Here is a 17,468-nt window from a genome sequence, read left to right as displayed (position 1 = left end):
CCCTTTAGACTGATTCAAGATGTTGTCAGTATAAAATCACTTTAATCCACAGCTGGATAATGTTTGACAGCATCTCTCTGCATGTTTATCATCTTTTTGTCTTCTGTTTTCTTTCACACTTCTAACAGTTTCTCTCCCTCTCCATTCACAGATTTTCAGAAGACTCGGCCTCAGCTCTGAGCCCCCCCTCAGCTCGATCCCAGTCGCCATCTCCGATCTCGTTATCGCAGCCATCGTTATCCCCGTCCCCCACCCCCGCCTCCCAGTACCCCAACTGGGGACGATCCCCATCTCCTCAGCCTCCACCTGCCTCTCAGCCTCCGCGTTCCCACTCCCCACTGTCCCCGACATCTTATTCTCCTTACCCCACGTCCCCCAAACACAGACCTGTCTACCGGACCAAAGCCCTAGAATTCCAGTTCATCCCCAGTCGCGAGTCCCGTAAGGCTGAATCACACATGCTCCAGCGTCGGCGAGCACCCAGCCCCCTCATCTCCCCATCAGAGAGGCCCAAGCTGGGTCCGCCGCGGCCATCATCCCTTCCGCTCCTCCCAACTACACCCTTATACAGTGCCATCTACGACCTCCGAGGTTCAATCACCCCACCGTCACCTGGGAACCCTCTTGGAGATCCTTACTTCTCGCCCTCACCTCCCTTGTTTGCCCCCTCTGGCGCCCCTCCGCCTCAAAACTCCACCCTAGTTGTTTCTCGATCCCTCTCTCCGACTCACTTCCTGTCCGGGACCTCTTCTCCCCCCCTGCACCCTCTCCCTCCACCTCCCTGCCTGAGTTACCCTCATCTTCCGCCTCCGTCCCCTACAAAGCCTTTTGCCTCCAAGCCGCTGCCCTACTGGACCAAGTATGACGTTGCAGACTGGCTCGGATACCTGAACCTGGGTGAGCACAGAGAGCGTTTCCTGGACAACGAGATCGACGGCACCCACCTGCCCTCCCTCACCAAGGACGACTATCTGGATTTGGGTGTGACACGTGTAGGCCACCGCATGAACATAGAGCGGGCTCTGAGGAGTGTAATAGACAGGTATGACGACAACGCAACTGATCACTGCGACTAATTTATTAGTTAAAGGGACAATTCACCTCAAAATAAAAAATACGTATTTTTCTTCTTACCTGTAGTGATGTTCATCCATCTAGATAGCTTTGGTGTGAGCTGCCGACATATTGGCCATACACTCTTTAGAAATAAAGGTGCTAACTAGAAAACCATAAAGAGCTCATTGCCTTGTTCCCATTCCATCCTTTCAGAGAATTCTTTCTTTCCTTCCCTCCAAAAAGGATTCTTAATGGAACCCTTAGTCAACAAAGTCTTGACAAACCCTTCCTAAAAAAAAAAAAGGATTCTGGGTAGAACCTCGGCCCTTCAATATTTCTCTGAAATATTATGGAATTAAATGGCTTCTGGTGTTCAAGTTTCATGCAGGAACTATTTTTTTCCACTGTAGAATCTACCAGAACTACTTTCCACCAACTACAGAAAAAGTAGGCAGACATCTCTGTGGTTGATAACTCCAAAATTCTGCAACTCACACCAAAAAATCTAGATGGATAAAAATCTAGATGGATAAACTTTGTATTGTCTCTTTAATATGTGGAAAACTTTTAAACTTTTATGAAGTACATAAACCTAGTCAGTGTACTGAAGAAGCAGCAGGAGTACAGGTGTAGGAAGCTAAGCAGTGTACTGCTGTTGGACTGCTATTTTAGCCACCTAAAAAAGGCCCACTGAAAAGAATCAGGGGGTGCAGTGGTTAGCACAGCCGCCTCACATCAAGTAGGTCCTGAGTTTGAATTCCATCTGACACGTTTTAAAACAAGAACCATGTGAAAGTGTTAATGTAAAGTTAGCTAACAGCTGTGTACATGATATAACATTAATGCTAACAGGCCAAAGCTAGATTACAGCAGCAAACACTGGTTGGATGGTTAAATACAGCAGGTATAGAGAAATACACTCATTAACGTGGGAAAAGGAAGCGCAGGGACTCGATTCGTGCAGCGGACTTTGAGACGGGTCACCCAGCCAGACCAGCCGGACCGCAATTGCGGAAGACAGCTAAGATAAGAGCTAAACTAACCCGGCTTAAACCTGAGACAGTAAGCCAGAGAGAGATGCATCATCATCGACCGTCTGATTCAGCACCGGCCCACATCCTCCTCCTCAAACCCCCTTAGAACAAACAGAGATGCAGTGGGATCTAACAAGTTTGTCTGGAGGTAAAGTTACTGCAGCTAGTAAGCTAGTGTTAGTTAGCCGGACATGCTAACATTTGCAGCTTATGTTAGAGCAGATGAAGACAGAGTGTAATCCATTCACCACACATGTGCTCTTGTGTTTCACGTTTTTTAGAGACAACAAAAAAAGACATCGCCGTCCAGACTCATGAAACATAGTGTCGCTCTTCTAAGAGCCTCCTGCACACCTTCAACATGGAGAGAAATGGAACGCTTGACAGCTCTAGCTAAGCTATGATTGGACAGTTGCTGTTTGGGGGTGGGGCTTAGCGAAGGGTGAATGGGCTCCTGCCCCCCGCGACCCTTCAAAGATTAGCCGTCACAGACAATGAATGAATTACTGTGAAAGATATACGACACTCCCCTGTTAGCTTCCATGCTACTACTGCTGCTGCTTCTTCAAATCGGGGGTGTGCTGAACATCATCTACTGTGGGTAATAACACCAGTAACATTGATTTTGACTTCCTGCAAACTTTAAAGTGTGAACTGCTGCAATGCAGCTGCAGAAATGAAACCCAGCTTTTGTCAGTCATCAAGTGTGTGACGAGTGACGAATGTTTTCCCAGAGAGGCGCCGTACTTTCCTAATGAACAAATGATTCTTTCCATTTTAAAAAGCTTGAGTCACACAAGAGAATAACTCACAACAAACACCATTCATTAACATCTCACAAAAGCCTCCAAACATCACTCGTGTCCTATGTTTGTTCTTCTGTCCTCAGGCTGTCCAGCAGCCCATTTCCTATTTCTGTTCTCTCACCTCGGGATGGACAGACTGAAAGGAGGAGGGACGATGGGAGTCGGAGCTGAGGTTGCAGACGCGGAGGCAGAGAGAGAGAGAGAGAGAGAGAGAGAGTGAGGAAGGAGGAGGGGTTGAAGTCAATGAGGGAGGAAGACACAACTGCTGCTATCCATGGTGGATTCACACAACAAATGAGGGGGGAACAGATTTCACACAGAGAGCGACAGAAAGAGGGAGTCAAGTCCCAAAGGGAGATGGAAACACAGGGACGGAAAAAGGGCTGACGATCCATAAACACACCGGCTGGCGCTCCCCAGTTGTGGCGGGCTGATTTACACAAGTACACTCCCCACACGCATGTCCGGTCACACCAATCGACAAGTAACACAAACACACTCTCGTCCAAAACGCATATGAAGACACTATGGCTGCAGCAGAGTGAAGAGTCGAGACGCACCAAATACTTGAGAGGAACAATCAAAAAGCCACTCAGATTTTATTTAAAAACTCGAGCCTGTTGCTACAGAATTGGTTAAAATAAGGGCGTCCGTTATCGTGACTAGCGCTCTTCCCTCTCAGCCGGCTGGTTAAATCAGTTCAGGTTCAAAAGTGGAATTTACCAAGAATACGAGTGCAATCAATGACCACCCCTCCCCGTGTGAGTGGATGTTAAGTTTGTCTGAATATCATAGCTGATGAGTATTTGAGGGTGAATGTCTGCAGGGGTGAGGCTTTGTCCGTCTGCATGGTGAACGTAGGACGACGCGGGGCGGGATATCACGACAGCTTCCACGTCTGTCAGTGGTGAAGAGCGCGAACGCGGATAACTTTTTGCGTCCTCAGTTCGGCTTTTGATCGGTAATGTCTTGTTTTTACCTCACCACTGGTAGGGCTCTGTCCTCACTGCAGGTCCTGCGATCAGGATCGTACGTGTTTCTCTATAGCTCTTTATCATCTTAAGTCTTATAATGACGTATATACAGACTGGTCACTGTATCACAAATTTGTAGCAAAAATAAGTGCCCAGACCAACAAAAAAAAGAAAAAAAGACAAAAAAGAAACACACTGATACGCACTCACAGGCACCCGAGATACTACTATACATGCCTGCATGCATACACCAACATGTGGACACACACACACACACACACACACACACACACAAGCACTTACAAGTGGTTGTGTTAGAGTTTATGGGACACCTTATACATAGACACACACTATATGTTTGGATCCAAGATGTACTTAAACAGAAAGGAGACAGACTGTGCTTTCAACTGTTAAGACGGGATACGTGACAACGTGAAGAGAAATCTCCCCGAGGATTTTATTCACCGAGAAAGACTTCCTCAGCGTCGAGGCAAACTGTTGTACACCCATTCAGACCTTCCGTCCGAGGGAGACTGGACAGGAGAGGGGAGGGGAAGAGGAAAAACTGCCATTTTCTTGCTCTTTCCCCGCCCAATCCCCCCTGCTCCTTCCAGGAGTGGTGCCCCACCCCTTCTCTCTCGACAAAATCCAGGAGGAAACAAGCAGCCACCCGGCCGACCGAAGGGATCGGAGAGAATCGCTTATATCGAGTTTTAATACTATGATTGTTCTTACAATTTTTAAACTTTAAATGGGAATACTGGAATATTGATATGAAGAGATTTATTGTTACTATTTATCATTACTATCATCGTCCTTACTGTTATTATAGCTTCAGAAGATTCCTGGAGTCGGGGCTCTTGTGCAGTCAGTGTATTTTCTGACTGTGTAGTGAAGATAATCGTGTTGGTAATATATATAAATATGATATATATGTATATGTAGGTATTTTTGAATTGAAAGATGCATATTATTTCGTGCACTGTACCCTTAACATTGCTTCTATGTGACAAGAAGCACTGCAACTTAATGTGAAGCACATTTAAGAATCACTTCCTTTCACTCTCTCATTTCAGCTTTCCTTCTGTCAGACTAATAAGCTTTAATCAAAATTACACGCTGACCTTTGAGTAAAGAATATGATTTCCTCACTCTTGTGAAAAGTTTGTTGCCACTTAATTATATGCAGATGCTGGAAATGTAGCAGCTGTTGCTCTGGGGATGCCCACGATACACACAAGTGAAAATTATGTCTCACTTTATTTAACTAGTACTTTAAAATTGTTTTTTGTTTTTTTTCAATTCTGGATAGCAGCCACCCCACTTATACAGAACCCCAAAGAGGCAAATGAGACAAAAACCTCTATTCTCTGAGTCTGACCTTGTTTTGTTTTTTTTTCTCCTGCATTAATGACTTCAGAACAGGTGAAAGTTGTTGTCAGGATAATCTTTCTGAGGTCCTTAATAAAAAGATTAATGGTCAAATGAAGATGAAATAAAAAGTTTTGCTGAGTAAAAATACAAATAAAAGTTTTGCCAGGATCATTCAACTCTTTTTTTCTACACACATATTTTAATCTGTACCAATCTGCATTATTCAGTCATGCTAATGTTTGAATGTCATGTGCCCCATATAAATTGCACTTAGCTTTTTTGAAGGTTGCTTTTGTAGGTAACTTTATATGATCATTTGTGTGCAGAACACAAATCCTGAATTATTTTGGTTTGATGAAAATGCAAAGTTGTTCTTAGTGGCACAGTATGGATTAGTTTTATTTCTAAAGCTTGGAAAATTCAGCAAATTAGACTGATACACTGTTTAGTTATTATGATGGTTAATCTTAGAATTTATAATTTCAGGTATAAATCATTTGAAAATCTGCAGCTGCGCCAGCAGTACAAGGAGTGAAAGACTTAAGTGAATTTACATAAATCAATAAAAAAAAATGTATGTGTTTGATGTTACAATTAGGTGTGAGCTCTCTGTGTATTTAATTTAATTTACAAAAAACTTTTATCCAAAAAGTTATGAGACGAGCCAATGAGAACATGCATCAGGCACACAACACTTTTCTCCAGGTGAAATAAGTTTTTAGGTAGTTCCTCTTTAGAACCCGGGGTAGTGGTGGACTTCAGCCTCCTGTGACCAAAGTGAGCAGGACAACAAGCACTTTGACAAATTATCTTTTTTGAACCAGAACTTTTTTTCTCCACTCTTTTTAAAAACTTGATATTAAGTCATTAATGCAGGAGAGAAAACAATTTGATCAGACTAACAAAATGGATCACCAGAAGTTTTTTTCCTCACTTGACTCTCAGGGCTTCTCTACCTTTTTGATTGATCGCATGCACAAATTTAATTCTTTTCCCATACACTTCACTGAAGTCTTTTTATTTTCCCATTCGCTTTCGCTGCACATCTACATCTCATTATAACCTCAGTCCTGCTTTTCTCGCTCAACGCCGAGATCAAATATAAGGGCTCTCTCATGACCTCTCTACCTTGAACAACACTTCACCTCTCCTGCTGCTTTTGAGTCCTCGAACACATATCAAACATGCATTTTTACATCGGGGGGGCCGTTGATGGGGACTCTCCTCCTGGCCCTGCTAGGCTTAGTCTGAAAGATGCTGATTTTCATAGACTTCATGCCGCTCAAAGTGCACATAACACACAGGCTGCAAATGTGAATGAGCAAAGGTCACTGAGGGGGATCTGTGTCTGCAATTGTTCTGCGTCGGTGGTAAAGGAGAGATTATATATGAATGCAAAGGGAAATAGCAATAAGGACGATGAAAATAATGGTCATCTAATTATGGTTTAAGATGTAAAAAAGTCTCAAAAGTTCTAAAGAATCTCTGTCTTCCAAATAATGTTTAACATGAAAAGGTACAATGTATTTATTTAACTGTTCTGCTTTCTATACAGTTCGACCCGTTCTCTACATCTGCCCCCTTCCACTGTTAATGACCTGACAGTCTGTTCCTCGCTCATCATTTGCATCTTCTTGTTTGTACAAAGCACCTGCTGCAGTCGCTGACATGTGCCAGTATGCTCACCGCTCATTGTTTATGACCAGCATATTATGCAATGACCCTATTTCCATTAGCAACTGTGGCTTTCTCACATTTCCCTTTAGAGGTTTTGAAGTCATTTTCAGCCAGTTTCTCCCGAAAGGCTGAACAAGCAGAACGTGGCCGCCTGTCCGAACTCGATCCGCGGAGCCAGATTCTACTTGTCTCCATCAGGTCTCTGAAACGTTTGCTACTGTAAATAGGGCCAATTAATAACTGTGGCTAAGAAAACTTTTGACAGCGTCTCTTTGCTGATACGACGATGTTCTTGTAAGTGACTGGTTTTTGGGTTTTTGATCCTTTCTTTGCATTTAGAAGTTATAATCAATAGTGATGGCTCATCGCTGCTGTCAGGAGAAAAAGTACGATCTGAGGGAATCGGTCTGACTCTATAGAAAGCATTTCTTTTTCCTTTAAGAGATCTTTTAAAAAATGAGAATATGAACTGATGAAAGGTAACTTACAGAATATATATGTATATGTGATATGCATATACACACATTCATATAAACATATATGAATTTCAAATGTTTTAAGAGATAATAAATTGTTAGAATTATAATAAAGATAAAGAAACAAAGTTCTAATTTATGTCTTCTGATTTCTTGGATGAAACATCTGACCCCCCCTGGAGCAAGATGACGGCGTCTCAACCTCATGTGCACATGAAGCTGCCCCAGGGCAGAAAGTTTTGGAGTAATGCAGGGGACAGAGTATATGGGGCAACAATGATTTACTTACTAGGTGCCTTTTGATGGATACGAGTTACAAGGGAGAAAAGAAGAATGTTTAGGAGGGACTTACTTATTTACATTATCAATTAAATATCTATCAAATTATCTGGCAAATATTAAAGGGGTAGTTTGGATTATTAGAAGTGAGGTTTTATGAGTTTCTTGTCAATAATCAGTGTATCTAACCACAGTAGATGCTGGTTGACACGCCCCCAGTTAGGAGAACAAAAGAGGGGCATCAGCACCAAAGCTAAGTAATAAACTGCTGTGGACAGGGTGAGAAACCAAAGGTCTTTTTTAGCCACTTTAAAAAGGTCCACCTAAAAAATTCAGTACCAGTTAAAAGTGTATGCTAAATTTGGAATATTTTCACCACTTTACTTCACTGTCTGACAGCCTCTTCTGACAGGAAACTGCCATGATACAAGCCAAATATCACTCTCTCCAAACCAACCAAACTCCACAGGAAAAACCAGTCATTTTATCCTGCAGAACATAAGACCTGTTGGTCTAACGCCGCTGTGATCTGTTAGTTTGTTTGTGTTATTGTGTGACTTCAGTGTTTTAAAAGGAGAATTCAGATTCACAGAGGTCACACAATAACAAACAAACCAACAGATCGAGGCAGAAACTCCTCTGTCCTGCGAGGTAAAATTACTGATTTCGCCTATGGAGTTTTGTTGGTTTGGAGAGGGTGATGTTTGGCTTATATGACTGCAGTTTCCTGTCAGAGGATGCTGTCTGACAGCCGAGTAAAGCACTGTAAACCTCCTAAATATAGCGTACACACGTGCTGACACTAAATTTTTAGGATGACCTTTTTTGAAGTGTATGTAATGTTTTGTTGCCGACTGTCCACACAGCATGCTGTCCCTCCTCACCGCACCTCCTTCCAGAACTGGGGGCGTGTCGACCACCATTTACTGTAGGTTTAAGTACCTCATACAACCACATCAAATAATCCAAACCATCCCTTTAAATAATTACAGTAAACCAACAGACAGCCTATGATCAGGGTTTGTACGGTGTGTTTTAAAGTTTGGAAAATTATTTTAACAGTTACATTTTAAACTATTAACTCACTCATGTTAGCTAAAAGTCACTTATTATTTGAACCTATATATATTTATCTCCTGGCAGGAAATTAGTGAGAATTAAATACTCATGATCACAATTAAAGTTATTATGAAGATCTGGTAAAATATGACATACATTGATTGCTGTGGGTATAAAAGAATTCAGTCATCTTTATTCACAGTTGCATTTATAGTCAGTTTAGATATGATGATAGGGTTTGACAGATTGGAAATGTTCAATATAACTTATATAAATTTAATATAAAGTTTATTTGCATTGTGCACACACATCAGATGAAGCCTCTCCAGTCGTGTTCCCTTCTATCATTTTTTTAGCTTTAGCCAACAGCAGTTTCTTTTTCAGTGCTTTGCTTAAGGTTTTTTTTTCCTGGCGACAGTCAGTTGCTTCATATTTTAAAATTTAGAACATTTGCAGTTATGTATATCATCATTTTGATTTCATTGCAATAAACCTGGCACCATAAAAGAGTTATATTAAATGTAAATGGGCATTCAGTAATTTTAATATTTTATTTTCATTTTACGTATTTATTTCAGTTTGAGGACCGTTAAATATTTTGACATCCTGCATGTACTAAATATTAAGCTGCAACTATTTTGAGTCATTTAAGAACAAAAGAGTCCAAATTATCCAATTTCTGTTTCTCAAACTTGAATATTTTCTGGTTTCTTTTGTCCTGTCTGACAGACTGAGTATCTTTGGGTTGTGGACAAAAGACATTTGAGGACGTCATCTTGAGCTTTGAGGAGATCTGATCTGTGATCAACATTTTCTGGATCAAACAAAAAAAAAAATCAGATAAATTCGAGTTAAAATTACTTGCAGCTCTTCACACAAACAATCTGTAGGCTATAATCTAATGTTTTAAAAGGTGCTGCTCATAACAGCAGAGAGATAAATCTTTATTGTAAAACATAAGTGACTCACTTTGAAACACAGCTTTTGTTCAGGACTCTGGATTTTGTTATTTGATTTACACATAATCAAAGGTTTCACTGCTGTGAGTCAGTCTACAAAATCAAAGCAATTCCAACACATTTATAATCCAGCAGTTGACTCATGTCAGTGACAAACTGAACAACAGAGCAGCTCATAAGTCACTGAATCATTCTAATAATGTGCTGTCCCTTTACTCTAGTATGACATTTATTTAAAAAAAGAAAACAGACAGGAAACCTTAAAATGCACGGTTTTATTTTATTAAATCAGAGCAAATACATGTTCATATGATTAGAAAAACATACAAGAAACTTACATTACAACATGTTATAAAGATGATGATGTCTGCAGAGGAGCCGTACCTAAAAAAAAAAACACAAGAAACCAGTCAGGCAAACAAGAATTCAAACAACATGATCACAATCCAACAAGGTTCAAATCATTTTTTAGCAACAGTCTCCTCAGACTCCGCCTTGTCAGGAGCAGAGCTGCACTTCTGTCAGCACTCGTTTTCTGAGCCCAGTGCAATACATCACAAGAGACCACAATTCACAGGCCAGGAGGTGGAGTGTTATGACAGACCAGCCACTTTATTAGGTACACCTTGCTGGTATCAGGTTGGAACCCCTTTTGCCTTCAGAACTACTTTAGTTCTACGTGTCATGGATTCAACAAGGTTCTGGAAATGTTCCTCCATACTGACATGATGGCGTCACACAGTGGCTGCAGATTTGTCAGCTGTCTGGTACCAACAGCCATGACACGTTCAAAGTAACTTACCTTTCTTCTCTGTTCTGATCCTCGTTTTAAACTTCAGCTGGTCGTCTTGACCATGTCTACACATCTACATGCATCAAGTTGCTGCCATGTAATTTGGCTGATTAGATATTTGCATTAATGAGCAGCTGAAGAGACGTACCTGTGGCCGGTGATCGACGTGGCTTCACGTTCAAGTCCTGAAAAAAAAAAAGTTAAAGTTAACAAATTTGTTGTTTAAAATTCTGACTTTTGAGCATCGTTAGTTTAGTTTCTCCTCAGAAACTCTGGCTTGTCAGGGCCAAAGATGCACGTTTGTCTCCATACAGACTCAGAGCCCAGTGCAAGTCATCAGGGGAGAGAGGGACAAATAAACTACGTACCATTTTAGATTACTGATATACAATACATGAAAGATATACATTATGTACACAGTATGCACGATGTGAGGAGAGCAACAGCTAAATTCAACCTAATATTTAAACTTAATAATCAACTTGCAGGAATGAATGCAACTCATGTACTTCAGTGGGTTGCAGTAGTTACTGATACATACAATTAGACATTTTCTCTACAAAAAAACATCTTTAAGAATCTTTGATTCTTCCATGATTAAAGACAAAAATACACTAAATGTAATCATCATAATTTACTTTAACACCCATTCATGTGAAAAACTAGCCAAAAATTATGGTGACACAAAAATATACTAAGGTGCACAATCACTTATACAGTGTGAGCAATAAATACAATGAATGACATCAAATTAAATAAACCAACACAAAGTTCATTTTTTTAGAGCTGCAACAATTAATCGATTTTTTAAATGAATCGCCAACTATTTTTGATAACTGTTAACGATTAATTTTTTTTTAAGATGGAAAAAGTCAAAATTCTCTCATTTCAGCTCCTTAAAAATATTTTTATATACAATATTGTTTTTTTTTGGTTTCTTTGCTGCTCTGACAGGAAACTGAATATCTAAACTACTGATTGATTAATTGAGTAAAAAACAAGACTAATCAATCAGCAATGAAAATATTTATTAGTTGCAGCCCTAATATTTTTTTAGACCATATAAACAACAGTTATGTAAGAAGAGAACTCACCATGTCTTAAAGAAATGAAATCAAATGCGAACAGAGGTTCCCAAATTTGAAAGATTTCTATGCGATTCTTCTTTGTAAATCTAATTTTCTCCAGGTGCAAAAAGCTCCTCAGGTCTCTCCTCCATTGAATAAAGGTCAGAGGGTTCTTATCAAAGTAATAAATTTCAATGTGTTGACGTATTGCCGATGCAGCGATGCTTCGCTTAAATACAAGAATGCCAGGACCGCCATGAACAGGAGCTCCTCGAGTCTGCTCTGAGCGCAAAATGACCATTTCTAAACATCACTGCACTTCTGCTTAATTTAAAAGTGATGGTTTCAAAGTTCTCCTCAGAAATGCTGGTATATCATCATGTATGATTTGAGTTCATGAGTGTTCCTCTAGTGGTCACACTTCATAACTACACCTTCGTCAATATGACAATTTTAAAAGGGTTTTCACCAAAAGATTTTGTAAAACTGTCTGCCCTCACAGCTGGTGTGTGATGCATGTAATTATAATTAACTTATGAGTGTGTTGCCTTTTACACACCTTTTAGTCCTCATGCTGAGTCTAGGAGAGGCTTCACGAATCAAAGGTGACCCTGAAAGAACAACAAGTATGTGTTAAATTGTGTTGCAATAACCAAACCTTCTGATGAAGTTAAGTCTAGTTTCTCCTCAGAAACTCTGGCTTGTCAGGGCCAAAGATGCACGTTTGTCTCCATACAGACTCAGAGCCCAGTGCAAGTCATCAGGGGAGAGAGAACAGCCACGAACAGTTTCAGATCATATACAAGCAACATTTGAGTTTGAGTTTCAGATAAATGAAGAAAAACATGGTAATTTAATACTCGTGAAATCATTTTTCATCGCCTCTCAACACCCATCATCAGGGTCTTCAGGGCCCACACTGTGGGAATAACTGGTTTAAGTCATAAAATGCGATTATCCAAGTTTTGATGCCACTTAGCTTGTGATGACTGATTGATCTGTAAATCATCAGTGTTGGCTACAATACACAAAATCACCATTTCTACACAGAACATCACATAAACTTTTGTCCAATTTAAAAGTGATATTTTTAATATCCGACAGAAGTTTTGTTGTGCTGTGGTGTCTCATTTGAGTTCATGTGTAAAATGAGTGTTCACCGCTCTCTAGTGACCAAACTTCATAAGACCACCTTTGACAATAATTAAATCTTGAATTAAAAGTGTTCACTAAAAGATTTTGTAAAACTGTCTGCTTTCACAGTTATGTGATTTGAGCATTTATAATTAACTCATGAGAATGTGTTACTTCTACATACCTTTTAGGCCTCAAGCTGAGTCTAGGAGAAGTTTCACCAGCTGAAAGTGACCTGAAAGAACAAAAGGCACGAGTTAAATTGTGCTGTAATGACCAAACCTTTTCAACATTATCAATAATTTAGTTTCTCCTCAGAAACTCTGGCTTGTCAGGGCCAAAGATGCACGTTTGTCTCCATACAGACTCAGAGCCCAGTGCAAGTCATCAGGGGAGAGAGGGACAGCTATAAGATTATATACAAGCAACATTTAACATTTTATACGTGATATACAATGATGTCTTCCACGTTTTGCTGCCACCTAGCTTGTGATTACGGACCATGTGCTGCTAATCACAGCGTTAGCTTCAATGCTAATCTAACGTGGAGGGTTTACCACGTGGAAAGGCCCACGGTGTGACGGTGCTAACATGTGCTGGTGCAAGAACAGACAACTAAACCGACTTCTGACATTTTATTTTCACTTTATTCTTTCCACGTTCAACACCAGTGACCACGTGTTTCAGAGACACAGTCGTTGCTTTGAGTCGTGTAGCCACATGTCTGTATTGTGTTTTAGCATAAAAGTTAGCCAACAAAGCTGTTTTATATCATCATAAAACACTCGGTTTACACAAACTGTTACGATGTGTTAACACGACGATACTAATCTGTAAAGTTACACAACTTGAATTGAATTTTAAGGTTCAGTCTGAGAAGATAAAAGAATATGTAGCACTGAATGCTAACATTACCCTAAATATTAACAGAAAAGACTGGCGGTGGGTTGCGGTCGTCGCTTTTTACCAAGTTACCACAACAAATCTCCCCTAATCTAAATATAAATGCCACAAAAACTAAACGTGACATTGATGCAGTTCATAATTTCATGATCTTACCAGCTCTATCAGCGATGCTTCAGTCCGTGCAGACAGGAATCAACTGACTGCTGCTGGCTCCTCTTCTTCGTGTGTTGAATAATGGCGCCTGTCACTCAGTTTATCAGCTCATCACCGCCGCCTGCTGGACTGTGGTGCAGCGCGCGCCAGTAACTTGAAGACTTAAAGGAGCAATGTGTAGCAATTGCGCGTCCAAAATGAATATTACAGTCAAAATAGTGAGTTTGATCATATTTTGTATCAGTCCAGTCCGATATGTCACTCACATGGTAAATGATAGACAGGCATGAGGGTGAGCATGGCCCAAAATAACAAACAAACCATGTGAGTAACAGTAACAGTAACAGCAGCAGTCAGCTCTGACAATCACAAACCTCATTATTACACTTTAGGATTGTGGGTAGTGCAGTACTTCTCCATGACATCGTGAATAGAACATGTTTGCCTTAAAAGGAGGCTGATATCTTGCAGACTTGTGTCGTCTGCAGGAGCATATACCATTATTTGACATTATTTGATCTCATAGCTCCTGGTCAGTCCACATTGGATGGTTAGGACAAAATGAACAATAATCTAAAACCTTTGTGCAGAATTTGAAAGGGATTTTCACTTCAGGAACTTCACCCCATTTCAAATAACCTGAACTGCTCCTTTATGTTGCAGGTGGTTTAAGCTACACTACACTCCTGTATTAATCTGCCACAATATTTGAACGCAGGGCCGTAAAGCTTCAAAGTGATCAGCTGGTAGAATATGACCATAACTGAACATATTATAACAAACGACAACAGTGAATTCACTTAAATACAAGTCAGACTCCCCATTTCTAAGGTCTCACGTGAAATCATTCTGTAAAGCTGCAGTAGCAGGGTTTGACCAGCAGAGGTCGTCATTTTGAACTGTCCAAAGCTCTGAAACGATTAATCACTTTAAACACAGCTTCGTGTGGTCCAGCACTTTGCAGAGTTTTCTACCCACTCAGTAATTTTCACACATGGACACACGACTTCTATTTTAGATCAGGTGGATCACAGTTGTTTACTGGGTGGCTGAAGATATGCCTTTTACACATCAACAACAACAACAACAACAACAACAACAAAAACTTCCTATGAAGCCTGGTTTCATTTAACCTATTTACATGGATACTTTTGTGTTGTCAAAATGAATATTGAAGTCACATCAAAATAAATAAATGCATTTTAGTGCATTTATGTGCAACCAACACTTTTTTTAAAGGCATAATATGCAAGATTTTCCTAAAGAAATGCATAAATCTATTTAAACATAATCCCTTTGCATCATCACTTATGACCTATTTGAAGTGTGTGGTGGTGTCTGTGGCTGACTTCCTGTCCTCAGCCTGTATTTCCTTATTTTCTCATTATTTTGCTGTGCTCCGACACTTTAACAAACCAAAACATCAGTGTTTGATGTCCTGGGAGTGAGACTCAACAAGCCACTATCTTTCTGATGTGTTTGCAAAGATAAGTGATTCTACTTGTGAGTATTTTTTGTAGATTGTGGATTTTTAACTGAATAAAGTGAATATTACATCAGAATAAACAAGACGTTTGTGCATATTTCTGCAATCAAAAGTATTTTTAAGAACTTTTTGTACATTGTTAATTCTAAGTTTGACATTTCCACTTTTCTATGATATGACTAAGACAAGATTTTCCTCAGAAAAATTTAAAGATGCATACATTTTAACACTCTGCTAAAATATTTCAGGGTTCTTTCTGATTGTTTATTTGAAAAACTGACTAGAAGAAGAAGAATCTGTGTTTAGTTTATCTCAGTCAACAGGGACCTTATTCCACTTGTTTCTGTCTCTATTATCATTTTAATCACAGGATTTTCACAGTGTTGTCATGATATCTGTCATCCATCTCTCCAGATGTGATTATAGGATTACTAACAGAGCATTACTGTTTTCTAAGAGCAGGTTGTAACCGGGCGTAAACATCACAACGTGTAACAGCTGTGTGTTTACGTGACGTGTTCTGGCAAGACGAGGTTTCACAAGTTCAGCATAGCATGAAGCAAGAGCAGGATATGTGTATGTGAACAATTCTTCTGCAGGGTCTCTGACTTCAAAGAATCTCTGCCTTTAACACACACACACACACACACACACACACACACACACACACACACACACACACACACATACACACACAGGATGTAACCTCCAGCTGTGGAGGCAGGCCTACCAAACTCTCCCGGGGGAATGTTAAGGGGAGGAGAGAGGGGGTATAAAGACATGCACAGAGGGATGGAGTTTTCCTTATCTGGTCATGCTGTTTTTGTGCGTCTTTTGTAAAATAGTAAAACATGGTTTGCAGACAGAGGTGGCAAAAGTACACACATTCTTCTCTCAAGTAGAAGTGCAGATATTTGTGCAAAAAAAAAGGACTCTGGTAAAAGTAGAAGTACTGATTCAACCTCTTTTACTCAAGTAAAAGTGAGAAAGTACAGACCCTGAAATATAAAAGTCAAAAGTTTCCCTCTGAGGACATTTCTACCAGCTGTCTCTGTACAAAGTTAACTGGACCACAACTTTTCTCTGCAGTGTAGTCGTCCTCGCTGTCTGTTTTGTTTTGTTACATATTTTACGTACTTCTTAGTGCTGTTGTCTTTTTCATCTTGTTTAGTTTTTCGTCTTATATCTTTTTTTGTCTTGTTGCGTCTTTTATGTTATTTTGCGTCTTGCTACGTCTTTTCCTCTTGTTTCGTCTTCTTTGTCTTTTTTGACCTGTTATGTTCATTATGTTGTTTTTGTCTTGTTACGTCTTTTTCATCCGTCTTTGCTTATTTCGTCTTGTTAGGACTTTTTCTTTTGTCTTGTTACATCTTTGTTTTCTTGTTATGTCTTTATTGTCTTGTTGCGTGTTTTGCATCTTCTTACGTCTATTACATTATTTTTGTCTGGTTACATCTTTTTCATATTGTTTCATCTTGTTTTTGTCTTTTTACATCTTTTATCTTTCTGCGTTTTTTCTTTTTGTTTGGTCTTCATCATCCAGTTCTGTTTTCTTCATCTTGTTACATCTTTTTCAGTCTTTTACATCTTTTTTGTCTTCTTATATTTTTATATTATATTTGTTTTGTTAAGTGTTTTTCTTTTTTTAATGTCTTTTTCTTCTTGATTGGTCTTTCTTTGTCTTGTTAGATCTTCTTTTCATCTTGTTACCGTCTTTTATGTCTTGTCAGTGTAATTTTTTGTCATTTTGTCTTGTTGCGTCTGTCATACTTGGCTAATGGAGACACTAAGGAATCGTCTTTCCTACATTTTATCAACCCCTCCATTTATGCTGAAATCAGTCTTAATGTTAGGAAGGTGGTGCACAATGCTGCAAAATAAAATAATCAATATATCTCCTTTAAATATAAAGTAACAAGCCTGTTTTGAAAATGTAAGGAGTAGTAAGTACAGATGTTGACAGTAACAGTATAAACTGGCAGAAAAATAAACATTGAAGTAAAATACAGACACCTGAAAAATCTTAAGTATAGAAAGAAAGTATTTGTACTTTATGTGTTACTTCCCATCTCTGTTAATAGACCATTAACACACACAAATACACACACACAGACTCTGGCTAGGTGAGTCAGTTGTTGTCTGACTCACCTAGACGTGCGCACACACATACACACACACACACACACACACACACACACACACACACACACACACACACACATACACACACACACG

At 39.6% G+C, this 17,468-nt stretch overlaps 1 protein-coding gene, 1 long non-coding RNA gene and 4 other non-coding genes across 6 annotated transcripts in view; 1 reads left to right on the top strand and 5 right to left on the bottom strand.

Annotated features, from left to right (window-relative positions):
* shank1 (SH3 and multiple ankyrin repeat domains 1) overlaps window positions 1-3,703 on the top strand; it is a 115,764-nt gene extending 112,061 nt beyond the window's left edge. The window contains exons 26-27 of the mRNA XM_084743455.1: window positions 152-1,042; window positions 2,980-3,703. Coding sequence (XP_084599581.1) covers window positions 152-1,042; window positions 2,980-3,067 — 979 coding nt within the window. The 3' untranslated portion in view covers window positions 3,068-3,703. The remainder of the gene's footprint in view (window positions 1-151; window positions 1,043-2,979) is intronic.
* Window positions 3,704-9,954: 6,251 nt separating this feature from the next.
* On the bottom strand, window positions 9,955-10,933 carry LOC146309015 (uncharacterized). Its single transcript, XR_014772483.1, has 2 exons — window positions 10,636-10,933; window positions 9,955-10,078 (listed from the first exon to the last, which is right to left on the bottom strand). It is a non-coding gene; the product is annotated as an uncharacterized LOC146309015 (long non-coding RNA).
* On the bottom strand, window positions 10,171-10,260 carry LOC146309017 (small nucleolar RNA SNORD88). The gene has a single exon (XR_014772548.1). It is a non-coding gene; the product is annotated as a small nucleolar RNA SNORD88 (small nucleolar RNA).
* Window positions 10,744-10,835, bottom strand: LOC146309016 (small nucleolar RNA SNORD88). Its single transcript, XR_014772547.1, has one exon. It is a non-coding gene; the product is annotated as a small nucleolar RNA SNORD88 (small nucleolar RNA).
* Window positions 10,934-12,234: 1,301 nt separating the features above from the next.
* On the bottom strand, window positions 12,235-12,326 carry LOC146309014 (small nucleolar RNA SNORD88). Its single transcript, XR_014772546.1, has one exon. It is a non-coding gene; the product is annotated as a small nucleolar RNA SNORD88 (small nucleolar RNA).
* Window positions 12,327-12,995: 669 nt separating this feature from the next.
* LOC146309013 (small nucleolar RNA SNORD88) lies at window positions 12,996-13,087 on the bottom strand. The gene has a single exon (XR_014772545.1). It is a non-coding gene; the product is annotated as a small nucleolar RNA SNORD88 (small nucleolar RNA).
* Between the last annotated feature and the right edge of the window lie 4,381 nt (window positions 13,088-17,468).

Source organism: Lutjanus erythropterus, chromosome 19 (genome assembly GCF_056507025.1).
Source record: "Lutjanus erythropterus isolate fLutEry1 chromosome 19, fLutEry1.hap2, whole genome shotgun sequence".
NCBI lineage: Eukaryota > Metazoa > Chordata > Actinopteri > Lutjaniformes > Lutjanidae > Lutjanus > Lutjanus erythropterus.
The sequence above is the reverse complement of the archived record's forward strand: the minus strand, read 5'-3'. Positions and strand labels throughout refer to the sequence as shown.